Consider the following 27171-nt stretch of genomic DNA (forward strand, 5'->3'; position numbering starts at 1 on the left):
GCTTCGCAGCTCCACACCCCCCCCCGGCTTCAGGTAAACAAATAGGGAAGGGAAGAGGGCAAAAACGGTCCTCCAGTATCCCGTCCTGCATCACATTGCCGGTCAGCGGCAAGGAATCGATCGAAGTGAGCGGAGAGTGGCCGTTGCCCCGGCAACCGTTGGTTAGCAACCGCTCAGCCACTGAGGTAATGCTTAAAGCTAGCCCCCAAAAGTTAGTCGAACGCTGATTTATTTCGTTCTGCACAGGGAAGGATAAAAATTAGAGGAGATAACCAGCTGCATTGCACTTAGTTGCATTAAATGGCGGGAAAAGGTGAGTCTAATTGACAGGTTAGAACATAAGAACATAAGAACATAAGAAATAGGAGCAGGAGTAGGCCATCTGGCCCTTCGAGCCTGCCCCGCCATTCAATAAGATCATGGCTGATCTGTCGTGGCTCAGTTCCACTTTCCCGCCCTCTCCCCATAACCCTTAATCCCCTCTCTTATCAAAAACCCATCAACCCGCTTCTTAAAAATATTTAGCGAGGCAGCCTCCACCACTTCAACGGGCAGAGAATTCCAGAGATTCACCACCCTTTGAGTGAAGAAGTTCCTCCTCAACTCCGTTCTGAACCGCCCCCCCTTTATCTTGAGGCTGTGCCCCCTAGTCCTACTGTCTTTATTTGAGCAGTGGGTCAGAGGTCGAGGGGGGGTTATTTGGAGTTTGATTTTTGGTGACAAATTATTGAAAATACTGAATACCTTCATGCCCTCACATCACGGGCGTGATTTGAAAAGTGCCTGGGCTACATATATTTGAAAATAAATAAAGTTTTGTATTGGCACCTTTCGTGACCAGAAGATGCCCCCGAACGCATCTTTTGAACTGCATTTAGAAGGAAATACAGCAGCTCATTTGCACACAGTCTTTTGTTGGTTGACCTAAATATTGGCTACAAATACCTGATGATCTCATTTTAAGTTTATTTATTAGTGTCACAAGTAGGCTTACATTAACACTGCAATGAAGTTATTATGAAAATCCTCTAGTCACCACACTCCGGTCCCTGTTCGGTACAGTGAGGAGAAACTTTAGCATGGCCAATGCACCTCTAACCGCCATGTCTTTCAGGAGAAAACAGACACGGGGAGAATGTGCAAACTCCACACAGACAGTGACCCAAGCTGGTATTGAACCCAGGTCCCTGGTGCCATGAGGCAGCAGTGCTCATCACTGCATCACTGTGCTGCCCGAAGATGTCCCTCAAAGCACTCAGGAGGAAATGCAGCAGCCAATTTGCACACAGCTTCCACAAACACCTGATAATCTGTTGTCATGATGTTAGTTGACAGATAAATATTGGCCAGAAACCCCAATGTATTTTTATGAAGCCAGATTAAGCCCCACGAATTTTCTATTTTGGCATTAGTGTAAGGATAAGATGTTTCACTCCAGGTGTGATTCTACTTGTGAAGCTTTTAACAGCACAGTTTTGAGTATAACAAATGAATTAGCTCAGCCTTTAACAGCTGAACAATACTTAAACATGACATGGTAGAATTCTTAACTGCCAACCTACTACTATGAATTCCAATTGAACAATATTTCTCTTTGAGACTCAAACCTCTCTTTATAAATAGATAGACATACTTGCTTTGAAGCTTTCAGAAAGCCTTTGAAGAGAGAAACGTCACTTTCAACTGCTTGTATTTTAAAATCCTGCAATTTAGCTCCTCCCATTAACCACATGACCCTGTTTCTGTCACTCAATCTAATCAAAACTCTACTCTGAAATTCTGGGGGAACCTAAGTAAACACAAATGTAATAGCTTTGCCTAAACACTCTGTGTCTAAAATGTTGTTATCCCAAGTACTAAATTTAAAGGTTTTTCTAGACAATCCATAACACGATAAACCAGAGTTGAATTTTAAACATACTCCTTACAAGAAACATGATCTAAATATATTTCTTAAAGGCGCAGCATCATCACAAGTGACTTGTTGACAAGGATACCCAAGTATCCTTTTGTACATGTACACTTTCTAACCTCTTACCACTTAAAAAATATTTTGCAAACCTCTTCCCTCTACCAAAGTGGATATTTCACATTTTTCTACATTATATTCCATCTGCCATATTCTTGACCACTCACTAAATGTATCCAAATCCTCTTGAAGCTGCTTTGTAGCTTCTTCACGGCACATATTCCTACCTAACTTTGTATCATCCATAAGTTTGGAAATTCTACATTTTGTCCCCACATCCAGTCTTCATATATATTGTGAATGACATTAGCATGCATGTTGAAGCTGAAGTCTTTGGATGATGTCTTCAAGGAACAAAATGTCCCAAGGAAGACTTTGGATCCAAGAACAGGTTGTGGAGGTATCCCGCAGTAATAGTGAGAGGTAGGAAGAGACAATTTTATCAGAACTGTAATTGAATAATTAGATAAATAGGGACAAAAAGTGCAAAAAAAGAGTGCAGCTCGAGTTATGATTTATTTAGAATCAAACTCTATTTGCAACCTTAAGTATTAATACCAGTCCTCCTTAAGACAAATATAGACTGGGTTGAAAAAAAGAGACGACTATGTATGTCAGATTTTTAGTGTCTGGTTTGCATTTTAAACCAAAAGAATTTCCAGATGGCTCACTTAGAATTGGCTGAAAACAACCTTACTTTTAACACAGTTTCTTTTATTTGTAAAACAGAAAATCACCCATTTCTCTCTCTGGCCAATTTCCTCCCTTTCTCTTCTGAAGCTGTACTCCAGCAGGGAGTTAACAGTTCCTTGGCTGCTTGTTGCTCTTCAAGGCCATGTAGAGACAGCTAACCATTCATAAGCAGAGATTGCAAATTCCATTATCCAGCTTGAGTGGAGTTGTCACAATCTAGCCAGCTCTTAATTCTATCCACCTCAACAGGTGAATCTCGACCATGGCTGCTAAATGGCTAGGCAAAGAAGAAAACCTTGTAAATATTTAGCAACTTTACACAACATTAGGGCATCCCGAACTGTTTTACAGCCAATGGAATACTTGGTAGCTAATTTGAACACAGCAATGTGATGACCGTATAATCTGTTTTAGTGATGTTGTTAGAGAATTAAATATAACTCAGATTATCTGGGAGAACTGCTCTACTGTTTTTCAAAATATTCCGTCTGAGGGCCAGGTGGTGTGGCAATCCTTCAATACTGTACTGGAGTGTCAACTATTGGCACCAACTTGAGCTGATTATCACAGGATGTGATCTGCTCAGTCTTCTCCATATGTGAACCTATGCGGTGCACATTGCGGTACTGACTATTATCTTGTAGGTAGCAAGATGAAGGTGTGACCCCAAAATTTTAAAAGTTCCAAATAAGATGGCCTGCCACATCCCTTGTGCAAGAAATGATGCCAGGTAACAGCACTTTGCATTGGCGCTTGGGTAATTGCTACCCACCAGAGGCTTACCAGGAAATGCCAATGTTAATATTGGTAGTCACTGAATTCAATCATTTGAGACAGCAGTAGCAACATTTGGTAAACATAGAATGTTCTGAGGCCTACTTCGCTAAGGTGACACACATCATTCAAGTTAAAATTAAAGCCTATCTGATGCACAACATAAACCCACTTGCTAGAACACTGAATGACTTGAAAGTAGCTAATTCAGCTGTGTAAAAGTCAGAGAGATACTGTACAAATAAACATTGGATCAATGTATGCTAAGAAATCAATACTGTCTGTAACAATGGAAATCCATGTGCTGTGTATGGTGGGATCAGAAGGGCACTTGATGCGACCATCACCAAAGATCCTCACCCCCATCACTGATCCCGCTCAAACTGGCAAATTTCCCTGACAAAAACAAACAGATGTCCCAAGGGCTTGAAAACCACTGTGAGCTGTACTCCCTTGAAATGGACATTTTCCAGTATGCACCTCACACTCCCTCGCAGCTTCTTGTCATGGCTGAGTTAGGTGGAGAACCCATATGAACATACACGCAAAATACTAATTAGGAGCCAGAGTAGAACATTTGGTCCATTGAGAAAATTCCACAGTTCAATAAGGGAAGAGAGTTCCCTCATCACTCGAGCTCAAAATGGCCATTGCTTGCTTAGGAACTTGATGTGGATGGAATTCCAGCCAAACTGCTCAAGTGAGGAAAGTTTCCTGTATCTGCTCCACCTTCACATTCACCTTCTCTGTTGAGAAATATGATCTGTTTTTGTTCTCAACACTGTATTCATAAAATGTGTAAATGTACATTCCACAAGTTTCAAAGGGAATATTGTAGAAAATGAAATAAAAATTCAACATGCCCCCCTCCTGAGATGCTGCAATATTTAATATTTAAGAGTAATACTCTTGATATTTACAATATATATTCCATATCAGACATACTGTTCCACACGACATCATCACAGTCTACAAAAAAAAACTGTCCAGACTGAAATAAAAGACAAAAATACAGCACGTCTTGATTGGAGAACTCCTCAACACTGGTGATGCCATTCCAGTCACTCACATTGAAACTCAACTACAGTCTCTCCTATGCCTGTACCTTGTTCTCCCAGATTATAATCATCAAGAAAGTTATGGTTATAGGACAGGATCTCATATTTCCTCCCCTAAGTAACACCCTGCTGGGAGCGGTCAGTAAATTCTGCTACTCCTGGCGCGGGAATGTTTCCAGGATGGAAGACTGTCACATTCCTAAGGATTTTCTATTTGGCGAGATACCTGGAGCCAGACGACCATTGTGATGCGCAAGACTCTGCTTCAAGTGTGCTTGCAAAATGAAGTGAAGGACTTAAATATCGATTCTTGTACCTGGTAGACAATAACTGACTATGGAGAGAAATGGTGACATACTCTATGGGGTGATGTGCGTCAACAAGAAAACAACATCTCACAATGTCATAAAAACTAGAAGCAGAAGTAGGCCATATGGCCCTTAAAGCCTGCTCTGCCATTCATTTTGATCATGGCAGATTATCAAATTCAATATTCTGATTTCCCCCTTTCTCCCCATGCCACTTGATCCCTTTAGCCCTAAGCGCTATATGGTATCTGATAAACACTTAATATGCTGCACTTATGGCAGAGTCCATCTCGAATGGACTAGCCTCTTCAACAACATGCACATATGAAGCCAAACCATCCTCCTCAGATTTGATTTGTTTGAATATTTAGACTTTGTGACCCTGTACAGATGGAAGATGCAGACAATATTAGCTTAATATAGCTCTTTCACAAAATACAATGATTAAAAAAAATAAATTGGATTAGTTGTGCTCACATAGATCTAACCCAGATGTTCTCTCCAACCTCCTCCATATTGATTCAAGGCTAGGTATGTTACCGACTGATACTGAGCTGTATGTTTGGCTGTACTACATGCCATAAGGGACACACAGATAAGTGCGTACTCTCTGACTACTGAATGCAAAATTCATCAAACGCAATGGTCAGGAAGAGGGAGGAATTTGAGAGTGACTTTACCGGATCTGTCACATAATGTTAGATCAGCCTCACTATATTTATTAAAATCATAGAGGTTTACAGCATAGAAACAGGCCCTTTGGCCCAACTTGTTCATGCAACCCAGTTTTTATCACTGAACTAGTCCCAATTGCCCACATTTGGCCCATATCTCTCCATATCCCTGTCACATCTAAATGCTTTTTAAAAGACAAAATCATACCCGCCTCTACCACTGCTCTGGCAGCTGGTTCCAGACACTCATCACCCTCTGTGAAAAGATTGCCCCTCTGGACCCTTTTGTATTTACCCCCTCTTAAACCTATGCCCTCTAGTTCTAAACTGCCCTATCTTTAGGAAAAGATATTGACTAACCAGCTGACCTATGTCCCTCATTATTTTATAGACCTCTACAAGATCACTCCTAAGCCACCTCCACTCCAGGGGAAAAAAGTCCCAGTCTATCCAGCCTCTTCTCATAACTCAAACGATCAAATTATGGTAGCATCTTAGTGGATCTTTGCTGTACTCTTTCTAGTTTAATAATATCCTTTCTATAATAGGGTGACCAGAACTGTACACAGTATTCCAAGTGTGGCCTTTCTAATGTCTTGCACAACTTCAACAAGACATCCCAATTCCTGTATTCAATGTTGTGACCAATGAAACCAAGCATTTTGAATGCCTTCTTCATCATCCTGTCCATCTGTGATTCCACTTTCAAGGTGCTTTGAACCTGTACTCCTAGATCTCTTTGTTCTATAACTCTTCCAAATGTCCTAAGAACATAAGAACATAAAAAATAGGAGCAGGAGTAGGCCATCTAGCCCTTCGAGCCTGCCCCACCATTCAATAAGATCATGGCTGATCTGTCGTGGGCTCAGTTCCACTTTCCCGCCCTCTCCCCGTAACCCTTAATCCCCTCTCTTATCAAAAACCCATCAACCCGCGTCTTAAAAATATTTAGCGAGGCAGCCTCCACCACTTCAACGGGCAGAGAATTCCAGAGATTCACCACCCTTTGAGTGAAGAAGTTCCTCCTCAACTCCGTTCTAAACCGCCCCCCCTTTATCTTGAGGCTGTGCCCCCTAGTCCTACTGTCTTTTTTGAGCGGGAAGAGTCTCTCCACCTCTATCCTATCCATCCCATTCATCATCTTATACGTCTCAATGAGATCTCCCCTCATTCTTCTAAACCCTAACGAGTACAAGCCTAGTTTATTCAGCCTCTCTTCAGAGCTCAACCCCCTCAACTCCGGTATCAGCCTAGTAAACCTCCTCTGCACTCCCTCCAAGGCCAAAATATCTTTGCGCAGGTGCGGCGCCCAAAACTGCGCACAGTACTCCTATCTTTAACTAGGTCTTGCCCCAATTCAATCTGCCAAAATGCATCACCTCACATTTATCTAACTTTAAACTCTATCTGCCATTTATCGGCCCACAGGCTCAGTTGATCAAGATATGATGCATAATGCATATAATTGCATTGCAATACCTACAGACTGCTGTGACTACCCGCCATTTCAAATGGTGTATAAATTAGCATGTAACTTTCACAGTTGTGATGACACTGTGCCTTTATGAAATTTATATCATGTTTCTATCATGTTTGCAGACACATGGATTTGGGCCAGTGTCTGTGGGAGTTTGCGCATTCTCCCCATGCTTGCATGGGTTTTCTCCAGGTACTCCGGTTTCCTCCCACACCCCAAAGATGTGCTATTAGGCTGATTGGAAGTAATAAATTGTCTCTAAATTAGTTTTCCTCGATGTGGATTGCCATAAAAACAATAGATAAGAGTCATGGGTGGAGGGGGGGGTCTGGTAATATTAAAATGGCGGTGCGGGCTCATTGGGCCAAAGGGCCTGTTTCCCAGGCTGTTTTTGTTCTTTGTTCTTTGTTCTTGTAAGAAGTATGTTTAAAATTCAGTTCTTTTTTCAGGGTGATGGTTTGTCTAGGAAAACCTTTAAATTAGTAGCTGGGAGAACAAGACTAGTACTTATTTTAGACATGGAGTGTTTGTTTAAGCTGGGCTAATACATATGTGTTTACTTAGGTTTCCCCTGTGCTTTCAGAATAGAGTTTTCATTAGATTGATTGACAGGGACAGAGTCGTGTCCTTAATGGGAGGAACTAAACTTGCAGGAATGCTTTTTCTGCTTCACACTTCCATTTTCATTTTAAAAATACAAGTAGTTGCTGTCTGGGCTGCCTAAACAAAGCAGTGTGCCCTTGTGTCTCACTCTCTAAAGACTTTCTGAAAGCTCCAAAGCCTGGTAACTTAGGTCAAAGCACGTATGCCTATGTCTTGCTATTAATCAAGAGAGATTTAAGTCGAAAAGATAAATATTCCTGGTGATATATTAGCAGTTAAGAATTATATCTTGTCATTTTTAATTATTGTTTAATTGTTAAAAGCTAAGCTAATTTATTTGTTATAGTTAAACTATGTTGTTAAATAAAAAATTTTTTTGATAAAAGCTTCTCAGTTTGTCAGTAGAATCACACCTGGAGTGAAACATCTTATCCTCATATTAATGCCAAGATAGAAAATTGTTGGGGTCTAGTCTGGTGTCGTAATATACCTTGGAGCTCCTGATGTGTTACCCTAATGGAATTGCAATCCTGTGTGAGATCAATCTTTTAGCCGCTTAGGCTGGTAGAGCAGGGCTGAGCAGAATTACACTGAGGAAAATGTAAAAGAACTCACCCAGTGATATAAAAAAAACTTGCATTTCTGTAGTGTCTTACATGTCCTCAAGATCTACTAAAGCTCTTTACAGCAAGTAAAGTACTTTCAGCCGTGCGATCTTTCACACCCACCTCAGGAAAGCAGGACCTCAATTTAAACAGCAGATCTGAAAGGCAACAATTCCGACAGTAGCACCCACTCGGCATCAATGCTGGAGTGTCGCCCTGGATTTTCCACCAGGTCTCTGCAGTCAGACTTGAAGACACAATCTTATGATTCAGAGGTGAGAATGATACCTATTGAGCAAAACTATCCACCTCTATTGCACTAATTCCAGCTATAATCCACAGCTGATGTGAATATTGAGTGAGCTTGGCATTGAGCTTGATGAAGCCCTCACTTTCACATTAGAAGAGTGCAATCTGGGAGAGGCAGTGGAGGGATTTTGGTTGCTGCAGGTCAGTATCTCAGCAAACAACCATTAAAGTCTGAAGTCACATACCAACCCACTCAAGAGCAGCTTGTTCCCTGCTGCCATCAGATTTTTGAATGGACCTATTATATATTAAGTTGATCTTTCTCTACACCCTAGCTATGATTCAACCACTATATTCTTCACCCCCTCCTTTCCTCTTCCGCTACGTACTCTATGAATGTTTTGTCTGTATAGCGTGCAAGAAACAGTTTTTTTCACTGTATCCCAATACGTGACAAAACATAAATCAAAAGAATGGATAAGAGAAGATCAAAGGGGACAGAACATCTGCCCCTCTTCCCTCAAGATTTCACAGCTCATTTTCTTCAAATTAACTTACGAAACAACAGGATTATAACATTTATAGATTAAATAAGAGATTTTGGAAACAGGGATTGAAGATTTTCTTTAACAGTGCACTGCATTTCAGTTATATCCAACTGTCAGACATAGCTGAAACCCAGCCACAACGGAGTTGTATTTCATGCTCTTCAAATAGAAAGATCATTCCAGAACTGGCATTTAGAAATAAGGACAACTTCTATCGATTTACAAAATACACACAGGTTTATATGCAAAACCTTTCTCTCTGTACTGTAAGATTTGAAGAAAGCAGACGACTTGGACTCCAAACAGGTAAACCTTTGCTCAAATTTTAGCTGCTTTTCTATCTGAGAATGCATAAAACCTGTTTCAGATGTTGGCAGGACTTTTGTAGTTTTACACAGGCCCTTTGAAACCACTAGTCCAGTATTATAGTTTATTTATCTCATTGGACATCATTTCAATGAACTCCAGTGAAAGAAAGAAATAACTTGTATTTATATAAGCACCTTTCATGACCTCAGGACATTCCAAAGAGCCAGTAAATACTTCTGGAGTGCAGTCACTCTTGTAATATTGGAACTGTGGCAGTCAATGGCAGACAGAAAGAGCCCTTGACACCACTGTGATTTTGGCTAGATATCCTGTTTTGGTGACATTAGTTGAGCGATAAAATATTAGTCAAGACACTGAGGAGAACTCCCCTGTTGCTTTTCGAAATAGTGCCATGTGATCTTCCACGTCCATTTGAGTTGGTGGTCAATCCTCAGTTTACTGTGGCTTTTGGGTTACCAACTATTATGAAATGTATTTCTGAAGGTTTTGTCACATGATTTGTTCCCTCAGTCCTGACATTAGTCAGCCAACGTATCCATCCTTGTGATGTGCTGCTTTTCTATGCTAATTGAAAAGCAACAAAAGACTGATTACCCAATTTGGTGATGCTTGACTGTCAGTCAACCAAACTTTTTTTTTCCCCATTTGCAATATTTTTTTTCTGATAAAGAAAAATGTTCAAAGAAAATGACCAAAAAAACCCTTTCTCATGCCCATCTGATTTTCTCCAGCATTGTACCCAGCAGTGTCCTGGAGATCGATCCTGGAGGGTTGGCAACCTGATGTTTCATCCAAAGGACAGCATCTGCTTTGGTGCAGCACTCCCTCACACTGAACTGGGAGTGCCGGCCAACAAAGAACAAAGAAAATTACAGCCCAGGCACAGGCCCCTCGGCCTTCCAAATGTGCACCAACCATGCTGCTCAACTGAACTAAAACCCCTACCCTTTCAGGGACCATACCCCTCTATTCCCATCCTGTTCGTGTATTTGTCCAGATGCCCCTTAAAAGTCACTATCGTATCTGCTTCCACTACCTCCCTCAGCAGTGAATTCCAGGCACCCACCACCCTTTGTGAAAAAAAGCTTGCCTTGTACATCTTTAAACCTTGCCCTTTGCACCTTAAACTTATGCCTCCTAGCAATTGACTCTTCCACCCTGGGAAAAAGCTTCTCACTATCCATTCTGTCCATGCCCCTCATAATCTTCTATGAGGTTGCCCCTCAACCTCCGTCGTTTCAGTGAAAACAAAACAAGTTTCTCCAACCTGTCATAGTTAATGCCCTCGATACCAGGCAACATCCTGGTAAATCTTTTCTGTACCCTGTAGCATCGATCTTTGACCTGGAATGGAGCTTGAACCTACAATGTTCTACCTACTGGAGCCACAGCTGACAGCAACTGGCTTCATCCATAATCAGCCTTATTCCACGAGGGGTGTAGGCTTCTCTCAGTTAACTGCAATTCTGCATGTCATTGTCACTCCTTCCTTCACTTCCTGATATTTGTCCAACCTTTCAGTCCTTCTCTGGACTGACTTGTTCTTTCCTGATGTTTTACCTTCTGTTGTTTCTTTCATCACTACACTACCCAAATTCAACTCACTGTTGTTTTTGGGACCTTATAGTTTGTGCTAGAAGCATTGAGTTCATCTATTTAACAATTAGTCCATGAGTATTCCAATGAAAGTGGAGTGCTTTAGAATGTTCCAGGTGAACTGCTTCTGGATTATCTTCTTTCTAACCAAGTAATCCAAGGGAGTTCATCACTGGGATTGATTTAACTAAATAAGGACATGCTGGTCATGCATTGTTTCATTGGAGCAAAATGATGCAGTGCGATCGCAAGACTATATGCAAAAATATTTGAATGGCATTGCAGAATTAGCAAGAAAACCGGCAAGTCATAAAATGCTCAGAGCAACTCCAGTTTTATCTAGCCAACTTGGCCATGTCATGCTATTTCTGTCATCATGGCCTGCCTATCAGGTCACTCCGGTCGTAAGAGTAGAAAAACAGAACATTTTTAAAGGTCATGAAAATGTTATGTTAGAAAAGACTTGAATGTATTCATACAAGGAAGGTTAGCATACAGGTGGAATAAGCAATTAGGAAAGCAAATTTGCATGGGATCCAAGGGGCTGTTGCCTTGTGGATCTAGAACTGGCTCGCCTGCAGAAAGCAGAGAGTGGTTGTGGATAGGTCTTTTTCTGCATGGAGGTCGGTCACCAGTGGAGTGCCCCGGGGGTCTGTTCTGGGACCCTTGCTGTTTGTCATTTTCATAAATGACCTGGATGAGGAAGTGGAGGGATGGGTTAGTAAGTTTGTCGACGACACGAAAGTTGGTGGTGTTGTGGATAGTCTGGAGGGATGTCAGATGTTGCGGCAAGACATAGGATGCAAGACTGGGCGGAGAAGTGGAGATGGACTTCAACGCGGATAAATGTGTAGTGGTCCATTTTGGCAGGTCCAATGGGATGAAAGAGTACAATATCAAGGGTAGGACTCTTAGCAGTGTTGAAGAACAGAAGGACCTTGGGGTCCGGTCCTTAGGACTCTTAAATCGGTCTCACAGGTGGAGGATGTGGTCAAGAAGGCGTATGGTGTGCTAGCCTTCATTAATCGAGGGATTGAGTTTAGGAGTCAGGAGGTAACGCTGCAACTTTGTAAGACCCTTGTCAGACCCCACTTGGAGTACTGTGCGCAGTTCTGGTCGCCTCACTACAAGAAGGATGTGGAAGCTATTGAGAGGGTGCAGAGGAGATTTACAAGGATGTTGACTGTATTGGGAGGCATGCCTTTTGAGGATAGGTTGAGGGAGCTAGGTCTGTTCTTCCTGGAGAGACGAAGATCGAAAGGCGACCTGATAGAGATTTATAAAATGTTGAGAGATATAGATAGGGTGGATTCTCGGAGGCTATTTCCCAGGGCTGAAATGGTTGCTACGAGAGGACACAGGTTTAAGGTGCTGGGGAGCAGGTACAGAGGAGATGTCAGGGGTAAGTTTTTTCACTCAGAGGGTGGTGAATGAGTGGAATCGGCTGCCGTCGGTGGTGGTGGAGGCAAACTCGCTGGGGTCTTTTAAGAGACTTCTGGATGAGTACATGGAATTTAATGGGATTGGGAGTTACAGATAGGCTTGGTAGGTATGGATATGATTGGCGCAACTTGTGGGCCGAAGGGCCTGTTTGTGCTGTACTGTTCAGTGTTCTATGTTCAAATTGTATGGCCTTTGTTGCAAGGTGATTGAAACACAAGAGTAAGGAAGTCAAAGAGCAAAGAAAATTACAGCACAGGAACAGGCCCTTCTGCCCTGCATGGGCCATGCTGCCCGATTGAACTAAAACTCCCTACCCTTCCAGGGATCATATCCCTCCATTCTCATCCTATTCATGTATTTGTCCAGATGCTCCTTAAAACTCACTAACGTATCTGTTTCCACTACCTCCCCCGGCAACGAGTTCCAGGCACCCACTACCCTCTGTGTAAAAAAAAAGCTTGCCTCATACATCTCCTTTAAACCTTGCCCCTTGCACCTTAAACCTATGCCCCCTACGTCTTGCTATTGTTGTACAGGACTTTGCTCCCTCGAGGTGATGGCCTAGTGGTATGATTGCTATTCATCCAGAAACTCAACTCTGGCCTAGATGTGATTCCAGGACCACAGCAATGTGGCTAATGCTCAGCTGCCCTCGGGTAACTAGGGATGGGCAATAAATGCTGGCCAGCCTGCGACGCCCATGTCCCACGAATGAATAAGAACAAAAAAAAATTTGGAAAATTGGTTGGGATATTCCCTCCGGCGGGATCTTCCAGACCCATCGATGCACATCCAAACATGGTGTGAATTCAATGGGAAATCCCATTGACAGTGGTAGGACCAGCAGATACAGCCACTGGCCAAAGGCAGGCCACCTCCCACTGCTGAGGGCACCCGCAGGAAACACACACAGACAGGGGGATAACATGGAGACTCTGCACAGGCAGTGACCCAAGCTGGGAATTGAACCCAGGCCCCTGGTGTTGCAAGGCAGCAGTTCTAAGCACTGTGCCACCCATTCATTAGAAGAATTGAGAGGTGATCTCATTGAAACAGAAGATTTTATGGGAATTGACAGGGTAAATACAGAGCGTATTCCCTCTGATAGGGGAAACAAGAATACGGGGCACAGTCTCGGGATAAGGGGCTGATCATTTAAGACTGAGATGAGGAGAAATTATTTCACTCAAAAGGTTGTGAATCTTTGGAATTCTCTCCCAGTGGGTTGTGGATGCTCCATCATTGAACATGTTCAAGATTGAAATAGATTATTAGTTTCTCAGGAAATTGAAGGATATGGGCACTGGATGGGAAACTGGAGTTGAAACTGAAGATTAGCCATGATTGGGTTAAATGGTGGAGCAGGCTCTACGGGCCATATTGTCTACTTCTTCCTCTATTTCCGATGTTTATATTTTTCTGTACTTTTTGAACTCTGTTGGTTGATCTTTTCTAGGTTTTGAGGTGGTACTGATTGCTCCTTCACCACAATGTCATCTCCACAAATAGCTTCGATCTCCTGGGGCCGCATGAAGGTCCAAGACTGTGCCACTACTTATAAGGACTGCAAGGTGTGGCCAGGAGGTAGTCGTACCTGGGACTGGAGAGAAACGGGGACTGATGTGAGTAAGAACCAGTGTGAACTGAATGAAGCAACGAGCAGGGGAATGGGCACAATGGGTGAAAGCATTTTTAAAAAATCTCTTACTCTAAGAGATTGAACCCAGTGCAGAACAATGAGATTAAATTGCACAGAATATACGGCACAGAATTGGGCTGTTTCATTTTCCAGGTTCATGCTGGTGTTTATGCTCCATCCAAAACTCTGCCAACCCTTCTTCATCCACATCTTCATCTCTCCTCTACGCCCTAGCTATGACTGTAACACTACATTCTGCACTCTCGTTTCCTTCTCTATGGTATGCATTTGTCTGTATAGCACGCAAGAAACAATACTTTTCCCTGTATACTAATACATGTGACTGACAATAATAAATCAAATCAAATCATCTAACCCCATAGGTGGCATGCTGGTACAGTGGTTAGCACTGCAGCCTCACAGCTCCGGGGATCGGGGGTTTGATTCCTGGCTTGGATCACTGTCTGTGCGGAGTCTGCACATTCTCCCCATGACTGCATGGGTTTATTCCAGATGTGTCGGCCATGCTAAATCCTCCCTCAGTGTACCCAAACTAAAGGACAACTAAAGGATTTTTACAGTAGTTTCATTGCAATGTTAATGTAAGCCATGTGACACTAATGTGACACGAATAAATAAACTTAATCTTGACCATATCTTTTGATTCCTTTCTCCCTCATGTGTTTATCTGGCTTTTCCTTAAATGCATCTATGCTATTCTCCTCAACTACTCCCTGTGGTAGCCAGTTCCATGTCCTCACCAATTTCAGGATAGAGAAATTCCTCTTGAATTCTAAATTAGGAAATTCTAATCGAGATTTAGTGAATAATAGTTACCAATAATTGTTATTAGTGGTTATTTTGATGAAAGATCGTGGATTGAAATGTTAACTCTATTTTTCTCTCCATAGATGCTGCCTGACCCTCTGTGTGTTTCCAGCTATTCTGCTTTTATTTTATATTTTAGATCTGAATATGTTACACTCTAGTATATATATCCCTTAATACTACACTGTTGTACTTAAGTCCTAAATACCAGCCAAAGATAACAACTAGTTGCATTTGTCTAGCATCTTTAGCTGGTGAAATATCTGGAATTAAAAATGTACTGTTGGAAAAACTTATTTGGTTCACTAATGTCCTTTAGAGAAGGAAATCTGTTACCTTTACCCGGTCTGGTCTACATGTGGCTCCTGAGCCACAGCAATCTGGTTGATTCTCAATTGCCCTCTGAAATGACCTAGCAAGCCATTCAGTTCAAGGGCAATTAGGGACGGGCAATAAATGCTGGCCCAGCCAGCGACACCCATGTCCCACGCACGAATACAAACAAAAACTGCCCCAAGGCACTTCACAGAAGTGACGATCAAACAACACATTTAATACAGAGCTACATAAGGAGATATTAGATGATAAGAAGCTTGGTCAGGGATAGATTTTTAGGAGCTTCTTAAAGGAGGAAAGGTAGTCCAAGAGGCACTAAGAGCTTAGGCCTTTGGCAAAGTACAGCGAGCAGTGGTAGAGTATTAAAATCAGGGATCCACTAGCGACCCAAATTGGAGAAGCACAGCCATTTAAGAGAGTTTTAGGTTCACTGAATTGGTCCTTGGAATGAGGGGGTTGCCGAATGATGAGGGACCGAGTAAGTAGGGCCTGTGTGTAGTTTGGAAGAATGAGAGATGATCCCATTAAAGCATACAATATTCTGAATGATACCGTGGATAATGAGAGATCGTTTTCTCTGGTCAGGGAGTGTAAAATATGGGGGGGGCACAGTCTCAGGATAAGGGATTTATCATTTAGGACTGAGATGAGGAGAAATTTTTTCTCTCAAAGGGTTGTGAATCTTTGGAATTCTCTCCCCCCAAAAGTGTTACGAATGCTCCGTCATTGAATATGTTCAAAGCTGTGGCAGACAAGACTTTTTGTCTCTCAGGGAATCATGGGATATGGGAAGCGGGCAGGAAAGTGGACATCTGTGATCATTTTGAATGGCCAATGGCGATGTGATCTACTCCTGTCTTCTCCTATTCTTTCTGTTCTTGTACATTGGGAGCATCTGTGTGGACTTTTGTGCTTAAGTATCTGGAGTGGGACTTGAACCCAGGACCTTCTGCCTCAGAGGCAAGAGAGTGCTAGCCACTGAACAATGGCTGACGTGTGAAATTAAGCATTAAAGGTTTTAAACAAAGAATTTCCTGGTGAGTCCTGACTGCTTGTGCTCTGACCCATTTAGCATTACCCTGGAGTACAGGCAGCTGACCTGGAGGAAGTCATTACCAAAGGAATTCAGACGCTGGTTATTGGCCGTGGAATGAGCGAGGCTTTACAGGTTAGTCTGATTTTTTTTTAATAAAAGATCCAATTGGACCCGCTTTCATTCAGTTTTTGTTAAATAAAAATGATGGTGCAATGCAAAATATAATCAGCGCTCCAGATTTCTGGGGCAAGGAAAGTAAAAAACACCTGAACTAAATGTAGTAAGTAAGGATGTTCTGGATTGCTAAGGTTGGAAAGGATGCCTCGACCCTAGATGAGCGGGGGGCAGGGTACAGGTGAATTTTAAATACAAATTGACATGGGCAGTGACTCAACACGTTAACTCTGGTTCCTTTTCCACTAAACACCTGCTGAATACTTCCTGCACTTTTTCTTTTCATTCCAGCTTTCCAGCATTCGTAGCATTTTGCTTGTCCTTTATGTAACATGGGCACAATCAGCTGACTGTTCGTTGATGTGTGGGAGTGCTGGGAAGGTGAGGGAAGGGGAGTGAGAAGTTGTCCTTGTAAACCACTGCACAAGAAAAGAAAAGCCTGCATTCTTACAATACGTTTTTCACAACCACCAGACAGTTCAAAGATGTGGAGTTTATGTGGACTGACTGTGGTAAATACGCAGGGTTCTGGGAATAGGGTGGAAGTGTGGGCCTGGGTCGGATTCTCTATCAGAGAGTTGATGCAGATTCAATGGGCCAAATGGCTTCCTTCTGCATTGCAGGGATTCTGTGGATCTCATGGGTATCTCCAAGCGCTTTATAGCCAATGAAGCACCTTCCTGAACTGTAGTCACTGGGCAGAATTTTCCCGTATTTTATGCTGGCTGGAAAGCACTTTGGGAAGTTTTGAGGTTGTGAGAGGCAAATTTTAGAAATACCAAACTCTATTTTTCCTACCTACATCAAATTGCTTCGCACATTCTCCTACCAGAGACCTTCTATGACACAATGGCATCAAGAGTTCAGGACTATTGGGCTGAGCAAGTTCAAGAGTGGCTGCCATTGTTTCTCTACTTCCTGATGTAGAGGGCTGTGATCCTGCACATGGAATATCTTCATGAGATTTCTTTTCTCAGTACTTTAATTCTAATCAAAAATGCCAGTTCAAATTAAGCCCAATCATGGTCCCCACATGGGAGACAAATAAGATCCAAGCTCACAAGACAGAAAATACATCCCATCCTGGGTTCGTTCGAACAAGATCCAAGCTGACAGGATGAGTCATCGTACCTTCATCCTGAGCTTGATCTAATGCTTCATCTTAGCCAAAAGACTGAGATGGATTTGAAAAATTGCATCAGGTAAAGCCTCAGTTTAACCTCATTGGCTACCCTGATCCTTTACTCAATCCTAGCTTAGGTAAACTTTGACCACAGGCGTCAACACACCCCTAGTGCAATGGGCCAGCCTCATTCCCTGCCTGATTCTGGTTTCAGCCCTTCAGTAGATAATTAGAGTCATAGAAAAAAGCATGAAAACAGGCCCTTCGGCCCAACTTGTCCATGCCATCCAGTTTTCAACCACTAAGCTAGTCCCAATTCCCCACATTTGTCCCATATCCCTCTATACCAATCTTACCCATGTAACTGAATTAAAAGGTGGCAGTAAAACATCAGATAAAATCAAATGAGACGAACCAACCTAAATTACAACTGCATTCTCAAAATCTAACAAGTCCCAGCTTGCTGGCATTCTGTGTTACTGTGAGTGTCCTAGCCAGTCAAATGGAATTTAAAAATGGTGACACATCAGTGAAGGAGGTGGCAGTTGAGGGGGCTCCCCACACGGTGGCAGCATTAGCCACATGATGTCAATAAAATGTTTAATGCTCTGTAGAATCTGAACGAACGCTGTACCGTGTGAACATGAATGTAGTTTCCTGGGAACAGTTTTCTGGATTTCAACAAACTTTCTAACAGGCCTTAGATTCCCCCAGCACTATTCGTAATATAAAATCAAATGAATCAGAAGCAGAAGTGGACCATTCGGCCCCTTGAGCCTGCCCTGCCAGTTAATAAGATCATTGCAGATCTGATTGTGGTCTTAACTCCACTTTCCTGCCAGTCCCCCATAACCTTTGACTCCCTCATCAATGAAAACTCTGTCTAACTCGGCCTTGAATGTATTCAGTGACCTGCAGCCCCCACTGCTCTCTGGGAGAGAATTCCAGACACGAACCACCCACTAATGAGTAATGACCTTGGGAAGAAGAACAAACAAGAACACAAGAAACGGAAGCAGGAGCCAGCTACCAAGCCCTTCCAGCCTACCCCACCATTCAATACAATCATGGCTGATCTATGCCGGCCTCAACTCCTTCTCTGTGCCATTTTCCCCACAGCCCTCTATTCCTCAATCCATCAGATATTTATCCACTTCCATTTAAATACTTCTCATGATCCATTTCTTTGCCATGTGGTGTTTTGAATCTCATTTTTCATGTTCTTGCTTTTAGACAGAACTGTTCATTATCCTGCCATTCACACTCCCTCAGGACCAACGCTTTGTTTCTGTGCTACAACCACTCACACTCCCTTTGCCTTTTGTTCTGAGATGTCTTTGTCATTGGATCTCTCCTGTCCTCCAACCTATTCCTTCTCTTTTGTTCATGCACCCCCTGTACCCCACCCTCCCCCCCACCGCCCCACCCACTGCTCCTCACCAACAGCGCAAAACCTATTGGATTTCTACTTCCTTTCAACTCTAAAGAAAGAGTCATGTTTGACTTGAGACGGTAACTGTTTTTCTCTCTCTACATATACGCTGCCTGAACTGCTGAGTATTCCCAGCACTTCCTCTTTCCACAGTGAGGTCCTGCCATTTGTGATTGTTGCGTTCCTGCAAAACCTGCAAGTGGCAAAATCGCAAAGGAGGAACATGCTTTTGAACGGGACTCGGCTAGGTTAGAACGGCACAGTGGTTCGCACTGCTGCCTCACATCACCAGGGACCCGGGTTCGATTCCCTGCTTGGGTCATTGTCTATGTGGAATTTGCACATTCTCCCCGTGTCTGCGTGGGTTTCCTCTGGTTTCCTCCCACAGGCTGAAAGACATGCTGGTTAGGTACACTGGCCATGCTAAATTCTCCCTCAGTGTACCCAAACAGGTGCCAGAGTGTGGCAACTAGGGGATTTTCACTGTAACTTCATTGCTGTGTTATTGTAAGCCTACTTGTTACACTAATAAAAATAAATAAATAAAGGACATATGAACTAGGAGCAGAAGTAGGCAAATTCAACCCCTCATGGCTGATCTCTCCCTGGCCTCAAATCCACCTCCCTATCTGTTCCCCATTTCCCCTTTTTTGATAGATATAGATCTATTTCCTCTTGAAAGCATTCAATGATTCAGACTCCACCACGCTATGGGGCAGCAAGTTCCACAAATTCATCACCCTCTGTGAGAAGTACTTCCTCCTCCTCTCAGTGTTAAATCTACCGCCTCTCAACCTGTACCTGTGACTCTTGTCCTAGATTGCCCCATAAGAGGAAACATTTGGTTTACATTTACTTTATCAATCCCTTTTAAAATTTTATACACCTCGATCAGATCCCCTCTCATCCTTCTAAACTCCAGTGGGTACAAACAAGCCCAAACTGTTTAATCTCTCCTCAAACATCAACCCTTTCATCCCTGGAATCAATTTGGTGAATCTCCAGCCACGTGAGGGCAGCACTGGTTTGAGCAGTTACATTACTCGACAAGAACCTGTGTTTCTCTTCACTGAAGCAGTTAGACCTATTTTTTTTAAAGTTTATTTATTATTGTCACAAGTAGCTTATATTAACATTGCAATGAAGTTGCTGTGAAAATCCCCTAGTCGCCACACTTCAGTGCCTGTTCAGATGCACTGAGGCAGAATTTAGCATGGCCAATGTGCTGGACCAGTACGTCTTTCGGATTGTGGGAGGAAACCGGAGCACCTGGAGAGAACTCATGTAGACACAGGGAGGGCGTGCAGACTCCACACAGATAGTGACCCAAGTCAGGAATTGAATACGGGTCCCTGGCATTGTGAGGCAGCAGTGCTAGCCACTGTGCCACCGTGTCGCTTCTGTATGTTCCACAATTTTGCTTTTTGTTTCCGATCATTCAGCACTGCCAGTTTTATCTGCAACCCATCTAAAAAAAAATCATCGGTCAATGAAAAAAAATAAACCCATGGTCACCAAGGAATAAAATATATCCTGGAAAATTCCTCTTCAATCTCCCCCGCAGGTCAATTAAACAAGCCAAGAAGGTTTGTTTTTAAAGTTTATTTATCCGTGTTACAAGTCGGCTTACATTTACACTGAAATGAAGTTACTGTGAAAATCCCCAAGTCATTGCACTCCAGCTCCTCTTCGGGTACACTGAAGGAGAATTTAGCATGACCAGCATGTCTTTCGGACTGTGGGAAGAAACTGGAAACCCATGCAGACATGGGGAGAATGCGCAAACTCCGCACATATAGTGACCCAAGCCAGGAATCGAACCCGGGTCCCTGGCATTGTGAGGCAGCAGCGCTAACCACTGTGCCACCAAGCCACCCACATGAACCATGGATTACAAAGATTTATACACACACTTGCATTCTACATTATGTGATTTCTGTCTCTAACAGAAAGTAGTTCAGTTCCATCTGAAAGTATTCAGAGTCAGCAACTTCCACAACAGCCTGTGTTATAATCCAGAACCTCAATACGCTCTGAGAAAAGACAAATCACCGAACATCCAGTCTATCCCTCTCCTGGTTTAAATTCATGTTCACTACTTCTCCCAAATCTGTTAACCTGGATAAGCTATAAAATTACATTGTGAGATAAATCTGATCTGCGCTTTTGCAGACAGCTATTGTAAAATAAAAGATCTTTTACAAAATTCAGACATTTTAAATGCGGATAAACGAACATTGCTCACAGCATGGTCAATGTGGTGTACAAACTGTGGGTAAGTGAAATCACAAAGAAATTGCAAAAGGTGGAATTTTACTGTATTGCACTACTGAGAGAGTGCTACACTGTTAGAGGATCAGTTCTCAAGGTGTGCTGAAGGGTCAATGCTGAGGGAGTCCTATACTGTCAGAGGGTCAGTACTGAGGGAATGCGACAGTGTTGGAGGCTTAGAACTGGTGTACCCTGCTTTCAGAGAGTTGATACTGAGGAAGCTCTGCACTATCGGAGGATCAATGCTCAGGGAAATCTGCACTGTCGGTGGGTCAGCACTGAAGGATTGACACATTGTCAGAGGGTCAGTAAGAAAGTGCCGTACTGTCAGAGGGTCAGTACTGAGGGAGTGCCACACTGTCAGAGGGTCAGTACTGAGGGCGTGCTGCACTGTCAGAGAGTCAGTACTGAGGGAGTGCTACAGGGTCAGAGGGTCAGTACTAAGGGAATGTCACACTGTCAGAGGGTCAGTACTGAGGGAGTGCCGCACTGTCAGAGGGTCAGCACTGAGGGAGTGCTGCACTGTCAGAGGGTCAGTACTGAGGAAGTAACGAATACACCGTACTGTTCGTGGGTCAGGACTGAGGGAGTCCAAAGATGTGTAGGTTAGTTGGATTAGCCATGGGAAATGTGTGAGGTTTCAGGGATGGGGTGGAGGAGAGGGCCTGAATGGAATGACTCAATGGGCCAAATGGTCTCTTCTGCATTCTAGGGTTTTTTATATAAAAGCTATAGTTTTGGAGAGTGAATAGTGATGGAGTGTTGCACTGCTGGATGGAAAGCTTTTTCTCCCTATAGGTACTATTATTGCTGCACTGAACCATTACTTAACCCAGTGGGCATTTTTTAAAAATTAGGTGGATGATCATTATGATTTGTGAAGAGGCTAATGACAGTGTTACTGGTTCTGTTTAATACATGGCACAGACTGTATGGAGACTGAAGTAACAGTTAATTGACTTTTATCTAGACTTAATAATAAAATATTACAGTTCCATAATTGGATCTCATCGACTGATGGTCTGTCTCTCCTTCCGTCTCCTGTTAACAGCGCAAGCCAACTGAGTAATCTGCAAATAAGGCAGGTCTTCAGTCTATTGTGCTGTCGTTAGACTTAGAAATGAAAGCCCTGGAGCTTCAGCTGGTCAGTGTACTGTTCAGTGAATATATCAGGCACATGGAAGTAAGAGAAAGATGGAAAATTATGAGAAAGAAACTTCTTTCGTTTATATAATGGATGGGGATTTTCCGGTCTCATCCATGGTGGGACCTGTTGCAATTGAGAACAGAAAATTTGGCGTTTCAGCCAAAACACTTGCAGCGGCAGTGGAAAATCTGTGCTGTGAAACAGTGGTTAGCTGCCTCACAGCGCCAGGTATCTGGGTTCGATTCCCAGCTTGGATTACTGACTGTGTCTACACGGGTTTCCTCCCACTGTGTGAAAGACATGCATTGGTTTGGTGCATTGATCTGAACAGGCGCTGGAGAGTGGCGACTGGGGGAATTTCACAATAACTTCATTGCAGTGTTAATGTGACTAATAAATAAACTTTAAACTTTACTTTAACTTTGAACAAGGTCAGAAGATTTCAGCCCATGTCTTTCATGATATTGCGATGTTTGAACACTGCTGTGCAGCCAATGGAGTACTTTCTGAAATGTAGTCATTGTAATGTTGGAAACATGGCAGCTATTTTGCACACAGCAAGCTCCTACCACAACGATTGGGCTTAAGACCAGATAATCTGATTTAGTGATCGTTGTGGGATAGACATTGGCCCAGAATAGCCAAGAACTCACCTGCTCTTCATAAAAGTGCCGAGGAATTTCACACCCACCTGAGAAGGCAGGCAAGGTCTCAGTTTAACCTCTCATCTGGTAAAACAGCACTTCTGGCATTGTAGCACTCCATCCTGTTCTACACTGGGATTTCAGCATAACCTGCTTCTATGCTGAAGCCTCATAAACCCACACACAAAGAACAAAGAAAATTACAGCACAGTAATAGGCCCTTCGGCCCTCCAAGCTTGCACCGACCATACTGCCCACCTGAACTAGAAGTGGCAGTGCTACCCATACTGATGGTTTTGTCATAGGATGGTCAAAGAATGGATTCCTGAAATAGATTGCAGCACCCCCAAAGTAGACGGGGTACTCACTAGTGATAGATGTCATAGAGTCTCTACAGTACCGAAGGAGGCCATTTGGCCCATCAAATCTGCACCAACCACAATCCCACCCAAGCCCTATTCCTGTAAACCTCATTTACCTTGCTAAACCCCCTGAACATTTGGGTCAGTTTACCATGGCTAATCCATCTAACCCACGCATCTTTGGACCGTGGGAGGAAATCGGAGCACTCGGAGGAAACTGACGCAGACACGGAGAGAACGTGCAAATTCCACACAGACAGTGACTCAAGGCCGAAATTGAACCCAGGTCTCTGGCACTGTGAGGCAGCAGTGCTAAACACCGTGCCACCGTGTCAATGTAGCAAATCTTGTGTTAAATGCACGTGTGGCTGTGCACTTTGAATCCCAAGGATACCTTTGTAGTCAGCTTGCCACGAACATTAAGTGTCCTGACTTGCTCACAAATAATGGCTGCCGGTGTAATACAACAGCAGACAGTTGCCAATTTGGTACAACCCCGCAGGGCAAGAGCAACACCCATTCTAGGGGAATTTCAAAATAACTTCATTGCAGCTTTAATATAAGCCTTACTTGTGACTAATAAATAAATAAACTTTTTACTTTAACTTTCTATTGATTTCCTTCATTAAACCAATCCATGTTTCTGAATTGTGATGAGCTCCCGCAAGAAATAATACATTAGAGCAACTTCTGGTGTTGCAAGATCCATTAAATAATTCAAAAATATGTGTGCAAAGATATAAATGGAGAGCTTTGGCTGGAAATCTGTATTGAATCTGTTCCACAGCTCGGCATGGACTCAAGGAGCCGAATGCCCTCCTTCGATCTGTTTTTTAATCATTCCACCATTAGCATCTGTGCCTTCATCTGCTCGGTCCTTAAACTCTGGAATTCCCACCCTAAACCTTTTTGCCTCTCTACCTCTTTCTGAGTCTTACTACCTTTGTGCAGGTCATTGACAAGGTCACACCTGGAGTTTTGGTCTCCGTACCCAAGGAAGTATATCCTTGCCCAAGCCTAGAGGGAGTGCAACAACAATTTATTCAAAAGAGATTATCTGACGAGGAGAGATTGAGTAGGCTGGGCCTACATTCCTTGGAGTTTAGAAGGATGAGAGGTGACTTAATAAAAGCATAAAAGAAACTGAAGCCGTTTGACAGGGTAGTTGCTATGAAAATATTTCCTCCTGGTTAGGGAATATAGAACTTGGGCTCACAGAAGCAGAATAAAGGATCAGCCATTGAGAACTGGGATGAAGAGAACTGTCTTCACTCACTGAGTTGTGAATCTTTGGAACTCTATTCCAGGGAGCTGTGGTTACTCAATAGTTGAGTCTAATCAAGATAGGCAAATAGATGTTATGGAGAATTAAGAGATATAGGAATAGGGCATGAAGGTGGAGTTCAGGAACAAAATTAGCCATGATACAGGTGAATGGGAAGGACGTATTTCCCTTGGAGAGGTCAGCGACTGGGGGGCACACATTTAAAGTGATTGATCAAAGGATTAGAGGGGAGGTGAGGAAAAGGTTTTACACCCAGAGAATGGTAGGAGTCAGGAACTCACTGCCTAAATAGGTAGTAGAGGCAAAACCCTCAACTATTTAAAATGTCTCTCTACATGCATCTGATGTTTTGTAACCTCCAGGGCAAGTGCTGGAAAATTGGATTAGCCTTGGTGAGGGATGGGGGGGCAGTGGGGTGGTGTGGGGGCGGGTGGGGGGGACACATTACGTGGCCAATTCAGACACAATGGACAGAATGACCACCCTCTGTGGCATAACTCTTTCTATATTTTTCTAAAAAGGAGGAATGTACAGGGAGATATGGAAAGGGTGGGGAGTGGCAGTAAGTGTGTTGCTCCTTGGGAGAGCCAGCACAGACATGATGAACTGAATTTCTTTTTTATTCCAATTCTATCAAATCAAGTCCAATTCAACAAGTTGAGACATTCCGGATCCAAGCTGACAAGACAGGGCTCTCACCTGAATTCGGCTTGATCTACGTGATCCAAGCTGATTGGAGTAGGCATAGCTCCTTGTCCAAGGCTTGATCTAATTTGCATCTTAGCCAAAAGGCTGAGATGCCACTTTTGAAAATTGCTTCAAATGAAGCTAAGATGTTACTTAATGACTTCAACCAAGCACAGCATGTCGACGCTACACTTGATTTTAGCCAAAAGGCCGAGAAGCGTTGATGGACTCAATGGCCTTCTTCTTCTAAGCTGTAAGAATTATATTCATTAAATGGTGGAGCAGGGTCAAAGGGCCACTCACTCCAGCCCCAATTCATATGTTGTCTCCTTTTAAAAGCTCCTTAAACCTATTTTGTTGACTCATCTGTCTGTATGTCTCCTTAAGTGTCTTGGAATTCCATCTGATCACAATCCTGTGAAGTGCTTTCGAATGTGCCACTATGTTAAGGACACTATAATGCAAATTGCTGTTGCTGTTGAGTGCAATATAGGGTAATGGAGTCAGCTGCTGTAAAAACAACTAGTTGCAAACGAATGCCAGAAGGTACATTTCACCTAAAAGGTGGTGCCAGACAAAGTGCTGGAGGCCCAGTCATTGGAGGCACTCAGTGCATGTTTGATTGGCAGGATGGGGAGCTGACCAATACTAGAGGGCCAAGGTTCAACAGGCAACCAAGACGGTGTTTCTCACCCTTGACCTTCTATTTCCACCTTCTTTGTTCTTCTCCTTTGCAGGTTCCTTCCAGGACTTTGGAATATCTCAAAAGCAAAGGAGTAGAGGTGAAAGTCCTTCAGACAGAGGAGGCTGTGCGAGAATACAACTTATTAGCCGGCCGTGGTGCGCGAGTTGGAGGAGTCTTCCATTCCACTTGCTAAAACAATGGAAGGTTCCCTCACAACACTTTAAGCCCAGTGTGACTCCCTTTGGTTTCACAAACTGGCCTCATTGCTATTGTTTCCTTTGTGGTGTGCAGTTTGAATTACTTAAAAGGAGAAGGAAAAGCTTTAAAGGGTGTGTATATATTGTGTTACACTAAAATGTGATTCCCATTTCAAACAGGATTGTCTGGTTTCAGTGTCGCCTTCTGATAGCTTGGTTATAGAATCATAGAATCCCTTCAATGCAAAAAGAGGCTACTCAGCCCATCAAACCTGAACTGACAACAATCCCATCCTCTCCCTATCCCCATAACCCCACATATTTACCCCTCTGACACTAAGGAGCAATTTAGCATGGCTAATCAACCTAACCCGCACATCTTTGGAGCATGGGAGGAAACCGAAGCACTCAGAGGAAACCCACATAGACACAGGGAGAACGTGCAAACTCCACACAGTCAGCCAAGGCCGGAATTGAACCCGAGGCCCTAGCGCTGTGAGGTAGCAGTGCTAACCACTGTGCCATCATTCAAAGCCAGATAACAGATTGTTGTAGTGGAGAATTTCTTGTTTTCCGAGCTGTGATAGTAAAACTAAACAAAGTTTGCTTTGAAAAAACAACTAGCTTTTATTATCACAAAACTGCATGCAGTATATGGCAGAGTCTTGGAGACAGAAAGCAGTCCCTACAAACTGCCGATTCTATACCAAGACCATGCCAGCTACAAGAATCAGTTCCATAGTTATACCTTTTTCTTATCAGTGTACATGTTCAATTAGTAATACAAGCAGTAATACATCATCAATTGTATTAGCATCCAGTGACCTCCGAGACCCCTCCGTCTCACCAATAATATCATTATCTTGTCCTTTGAAGGAACAGAAAGGTTCCGTGATCTCTGACCATATCTTGTTTTCTGATGTAATAGAAGGTTCTGTGACTCTGACCTTCTCTCGCCTCACTCCCCCAGCCCTAAGTTATGTGGAGTCAACTTTATC

At 43.1% G+C, this 27171-nt stretch overlaps 1 protein-coding gene across 3 annotated transcripts; it reads left to right on the forward strand.

The window, feature by feature from the left end:
• The first annotated feature begins 51 nt into the window (after positions 1-51).
• aamdc (adipogenesis associated, Mth938 domain containing) lies at positions 52-26322 on the forward strand. Of its 3 annotated transcripts, none has more exons than XM_080197992.1 (4): positions 52-185; positions 13784-13949; positions 16203-16298; positions 26029-26320. In XM_080197992.1, exons 2-4 carry the CDS (start codon positions 13818-13820, stop codon positions 26167-26169), a joined length of 369 nt encoding a protein of 122 aa, XP_080054118.1. In that variant the 5' UTR covers positions 52-185; positions 13784-13817; the 3' UTR covers positions 26170-26320. The 3 variants fall into 3 exon arrangements, with proteins under 3 accessions (XP_080054118.1, XP_080054120.1, XP_080054119.1); XM_080197994.1 differs by lacking the exon at positions 52-185 and adding an exon at positions 9122-9264 and having other exon boundaries at positions 26029-26321; XM_080197993.1 differs by lacking the exon at positions 52-185 and adding an exon at positions 9174-9194 and having other exon boundaries at positions 26029-26322.
• Positions 26323-27171: the final 849 nt, after the last annotated feature.

Source organism: Carcharhinus amblyrhynchos, chromosome 10 (assembly GCF_965287045.1).
Source record: "Carcharhinus amblyrhynchos chromosome 10, sCarAmb.v2.hapA, whole genome shotgun sequence".
Taxonomy (NCBI): Eukaryota; Metazoa; Chordata; class Chondrichthyes; order Carcharhiniformes; family Carcharhinidae; genus Carcharhinus; species Carcharhinus amblyrhynchos.

Excerpts from the sequence above, each read along its gene's own strand:
- aamdc (XM_080197992.1), top strand. The coding sequence starts at position 13,818 with ATGTCATCTCCACAAATAGCTTCGATCTCCTGGGGCCGCATGAAGGTC. Across the intron at positions 13,950-16,202 it reads GGAGAGAAACGGGGACTGAT|CATTACCCTGGAGTACAGGC; the intron begins GTGAGTAAGAAC and ends TGACCCATTTAG. Across the intron at positions 16,299-26,028 it reads GAATGAGCGAGGCTTTACAG|GTTCCTTCCAGGACTTTGGA; the intron begins GTTAGTCTGATT and ends TCTCCTTTGCAG.